Source organism: Gavialis gangeticus, unplaced genomic scaffold, assembly GCF_001723915.1.
Source record: "Gavialis gangeticus isolate Ggan-Ray unplaced genomic scaffold, GavGan_comp1, whole genome shotgun sequence".
Taxonomy (NCBI): domain Eukaryota; kingdom Metazoa; phylum Chordata; order Crocodylia; family Gavialidae; genus Gavialis; species Gavialis gangeticus.
The window spans coordinates 42901099-42906337 of NW_017728996.1; the positions used below are offsets into that span (position 1 = coordinate 42901099).

Consider the following 5239-nt stretch of genomic DNA (forward strand, 5'->3'; position numbering starts at 1 on the left):
CTGTGGAGAAATGACAGAAATAGAAGCTAAGGTGAAGTATGTGAAGCTTGCACGGTCCCTAAGGACATATGGAGTGTCCTTTTTTCTTGTTAAGGTAAGTTGGACTTTGCTGACAATAGGTATGCTTGATAGTTCGTTGCCCTGGAACAGCTTCTTAAAGCAAGGTTTAAATATCAAAGGTCAAAAACAAGTACAGGGTTTCTCCATTGAAATTGCATTAAAACCACCGTAAGCTGTGCTCAGGTGTTTTCAGTTCTGTGAAGACAACAGCAAAATCATCCTTATTCATGCCCATTTTATTCAGTCTACTTTCTAAAATAATCAGGCTATCTCCTCTATAAAACATTTACAAAAGGTGAAAGCCTGTTGTTTTCCCTACTCAGGAGTTAATAGACTATTTGAATGTGCATGTTGAATTCCTTGCATCTTATAAAAATCATGTTCTCAGTTGTATGATTATTTCTCCTTAACAATTCATTGTAAAGTTTACAATGTACTCTTACAATAAGCCATCACCTTATGGATAGTGTGTAAATCACAAAGGAAGTGAAACCAAGTTGTGACTTTACAGTCGTAGAGTTGCTTTTCTGTTGATGAAATGCTTAGCCTCCTTGAAATGAGGCAGTAAGGGAATGGAACTGCAATTCTGTTTGGACTATCAAAATGAGGATCCCAAACCTATTTTTGGTTTTTAAATATCAAGTGGTCTTACTTTTTTCTGAAGTACTGAGCCACCCATAAATTCCACTGAAGCCAATGGGAGGGGAATATACAAAGTAGGAAGTCAGTGAGTAATATCTTGTTATATCTAAAGTTTTGAGGAAAAATCAACTGTGTATTGCTTTTTAGAATAAAATCTCAGCTTCCCAATCTGTTCAGCTGGAAAAGTTTCTTTCAGGCAACAGGTTGTTGAACTTTCTCAACCTTACTCAATGTTTGAGGGTGTTTTTTTCTGACTTTGTAAGCCAGTGTTAATTATATCAACTGAAAATAATATGTTTTTCATTTGCTAGCTCCACAAGAATACTTGCAACTTAACTATTTAATGTTGTTCTCTCTCCATTTTGTTAAAGTAATATTTTTCTTTTCTTGCAAAACCTCAGTGCTTCATTGCACAAAGTTCATTAAATTATTTTCAAGTGAATTAAGAATTTACTTGAAAATTTACTTGGCTGCCAATCTTGTGATTAATGAATACAGCACTAAATGCTTCTCTGAAATCCCAAGTGCTGAAACCTAATTTAGATAAAAATGTTAAAAGACAAAATGGTTTGAGTTTGTTTAGAAAGCAAGTGAAGGTTTCAAGCTGGGTTCATCAGCTGATATCTTGTATTAAGGGCTATAATGAAAATTGTGTTCAATTTTCAGTAACTAAAATATTAAAATTATAGGTGTGCACATTTAGCAAACAGTCATACTTAGAACTTAGTCATAGAGTTGTCAAAAATGACTAGTAGACTGTTTGGTTGAAGATAGAAATACTTATTCTTCTGTTTACATTAATTACTTCACTATCTTTCTTGTAGTTTAAAGCAAATAGTAACTTAATCATTCCTGGGTAAGGGGTACAGGTTGTATAGGCACGACAGTGTGGGGGGGGAAAGGCGGGGCTGTAGCTCTCTATGTTAAGGAGCATCTTCCATCATCAAGGCAGGGGTAGAAGAGGGGAATACCGAGGCACTGTGGGTCAGGATCCAGGGGGGCCCGGGGAAAAGGACTTGGTAGTGGGGGTCTACTACAGACCTCCTCACCAGGATGACAAGCTAGACGAGGTATTCTCTAGGCAGCTCTCAGATGCCATGTAGATGAGGGAGTTCATGGCGGATTTGAATTACCCGGACATCTGCTGGGAGGAACAGGCAGCCAAAACAAGCCGCTCATGGAGGTTCTTACACTGTATGCAGGACCTTCACCTAACCCAGGTGGTGTCCAGTCCCACCAGGGGTAGCACCTTGCTAGACCTGGTCTTAGCAACAGGGGATGATCTCGTGGGGAACCTGTGAGTTCACAGTAACCTGGGAGATAGTGACCATCACTTGGTAGAGTTCACTATCCAGTGAAGGGTGGGAAAAATATGCAGTGAGGTTAAAGTGTTAGACTTAAGAAGGGCCAACTTTAGTAAACTTAGAAGGCTAGGTAGAGAGGTGGCAGAACTCAAGAGCATCAAGCAAATGGGGGTCCAGGAGGGTTGGAGGTTTCTCAAGGGAGTGATCCTTGGGGCACAAAAGGAGTCTATCCCCTTACACAGGAAAGGGGATAAGGGGATAAAAAGCCCCCTTGGCTGAACAGGGAACTCCAGGAAAGACTGGGGGCAAAGAAAGAGATTTATAGGCAGTGGAAGCAGGGGGCAGCCACCAAGGAGGCATACACCTCCCTGGTGAGCTATTGCAGGGAATCAGGCAGGCCAAGGCAGGACTGGAGTTTGGCTGGCTACAACAATTAAGGACAATAAAAAGTCCTTCTACAGATGCATAGTGAGCAAAAGGAAAACACAGAGTAGCATAGGGCCCCTGCAGTACAAATCAGGACAGTTGGTGGTTGACGCAGGGAGAAAGGCAGAGCTCTTCAGTGAGTTCTTTGCTTCAGTATTCCTAAGTACTGACCAAGACAATCCCCTCACCTTGAGCATAGAGATGTCCAAAAGGCACCAGACTGCCAAAGGTTAGTGCTGACTTAGCTGAGGAGCACTTAGAAGGGCTGGATGGGTACAAGTCAGCTGACTCAGATGACCACCATCCACGGGTGCTGAAGGAATTGGCCAGTGTCATTGCTGAGCTGCTGGCACAGCTGTTTGAGCTCTCATGGTGCTCCAGCCAGGTCCCTGAGGACTGGAAAAGGGCCAGTGTGGTGCCCATTTTTAAGAAGGGGAGAAGGGATGAGTTGGGTAACTTTAGGCCAGTCAGTCTTACCCCTTTCCCTGGTAAAACACTGGCAAAAATCATCAAAGAGCGCATTTGTGAAGGCCCAGCAGGGGAAATGATGCTGAAAGGGAACCAGCACGGGTTTGTCACAGGTAAATCCTGCCTGAGAAACCTTATAGCCTTTTATGACCAGATCACATACTGCCTCTGACACAGTTTCGCATCCTATTCTCATAGGAAAGTTAGCAGGCTGTGGAGTGGACACCTGCACAGTCAAGTGGGTGGCCAACTGGCTCAGAGAACACACCCAGAGAGTGGTGGTGGATGGGTCATTCTCGGCCTGGAAGGAGGTAGGCAGTGGTGTGTCCCTCAGGGTTTGGTGCTTGGACTGGTGTTATTTAATATCTTCTTCAGCGATTTGGATGAGGGTGTAGAGAGCACCCTTTCCAAGTTCACAGATGATACCAAGTTATGGGGCACAGTTAGCACACCGGAGGGCAAGGAGCAGATATAGGCTGACCTGGACAGGTTGGATCAGTGAGCAGAGCAAAATAGGATGCAGTTCAACAGAGATAAATGTAAGGTACTCCACCTAGAGAGGAGGAATCCCCAGCACACCTACAGGTTGGGGGATGACCTCCTCAGCAGCTCAGTGGCTGAGAGGGATCTTGGAGTCACGTTGACTCCAAGATGGACATGAGCTGGCAGTGTAACAAGACCATCAACAGCCAATCACACTTTGTCATGTATTACTAGATGCATGACTAACAGATCAAGGGAGGTGATGCTCCCCATCTGTGCGCCATTTGTCAGGCCGCAGTTGGAGTACTATGTCTAGGTTTGGGTGCCGCACTTCAAGAGGGACATGGAGAATCTGGAGAGGGTTCAGAGGAGAGCCACTTGCATGATCAGTGGTCTCCATGAAAGACCCTACGAGGGGAGATTGAGAGATCTGGATCTCTTCAGCCTTCACAAGAGACATCTGAGGGAAAACCTTGTAGCCGCCTATAAGTTTATCAAGGGAGGACAGCAGGAAATTGGTGATGCGCTATTTACCAAAGCGTCCCAGGGAGTAACTAAGAATAATGGGTGCAAAATAGTGGAGAGTAGATTTAGGTTACATATTAAGAAGAATTTTTTTACAGTAGGGTGGCCAGAGTCTGGAATGGGCTTCCAAGAGAGGTGGTACTATCACCTAACTTGGAGGTCTTCAAGAGAAGGCTTGATAGTCACCTGGCTGGGGTCATCCCACCTCACTTGTCTTTCCTGCCAGGGGCAGGAGGGTCAGACACGATGATCCATTGTGGTCCCTTCTGACTCCACAATCTATGAATCTAAGGGCAAATGTATGTTTTAGCAGCTTTTAGAGGAGGAGGAGCTGCTGTTCAGAAGCAAGCGGCAGTTGTTATCCACTTCATAATCCTGTAGTGATACAAATTAGAAAAATTACGTAGTTTTGACCCTGAATGAAGCAGAGCTAAAGTTGGAGCTACATAATCATGGAGGCATAGTATTAGCTTATATGGGTATTTTTTGGCATTGGTGTGAGTCTTACATCTGTGTGCAGCCTCAGGACATTTGTCACAGAATTTCAGAGGAAGTTATTGGTCTCTTTGGCAAAGACTTAATATTTGCCCTAGTAGGTAAATAAGAATTGATTCTTTGTAGTCTGTAACAAAATACGTTGTAGTCTATAACAAAATACATTTAGAGGAATAAAAGGTGTGGTCTAATTTTTATTTTATGACTGGTTTTTCCACAATAAATGGATAGCTTTGGGCCCTTGTTTCGTAAGCTTTGGAGGCAGAATGCTTAAATAATTGAGACAGCAGCTCTCACAGCCTAGAGAAACCGGCTCATAATTTGCATAGGTCAAGTTGTCCTAATGGATACAAAAGCATTTCAAGGGCGTCCGGGAATGCCTGATTACCAAAAAGGCGGCGTACACCTGGTGGAAGCGGGGTGCTATCACCAAAGAGTAGTATACCTCCTCTGCTTGGCCCTGTAGGGGGGCTGTCAGGAAAGCTAAGGCGGATATAGAGCTAGGACTAATGTCCAAGATCAAAGATAATAAAGTCCTTTTTCAAATATATAGGGAGGATGAAGAAAGCACCAGGAAACATGGGGCCCCTGCAAGATACTCTGGGCAATCTGGTGGTTGCACCAGAGGAGAAAGCAGACCTCTTTAACCAATTCTTCACCTCCATTTTCTTGTGCAGGGACCGGGACTTCCCCACCGTGATGCAAGACGGACTCGAGGGGAACGCCTCCAAACCTCAGGTTGGGGAGGACTGGGTTAGAGAGCTTCTGGAGGGGCTGGACGTGTTCAAATCAGTGGGTCCAGATGCTCTCCACCCCAGGGTGTTGAGGGAGCTAGC

The 5239-nt window shown here is 44.3% G+C and overlaps 1 protein-coding gene across 2 annotated transcripts in view; it reads left to right on the forward strand.

Annotated features, from left to right (window-relative positions):
- TLN2 (talin 2) overlaps positions 1-5239 on the forward strand; it is a 313576-nt gene that overhangs the window by 97013 nt on the left and 211324 nt on the right. For both annotated transcript variants that reach the window (XM_019504368.1, XM_019504369.1), the window contains exon 9: positions 1-94. This exon is cut by the window's left edge and continues 11 nt beyond it. In XM_019504368.1, the coding sequence (XP_019359913.1) occupies positions 1-94 (94 nt within the window). The remainder of the gene's footprint in view (positions 95-5239) is intronic.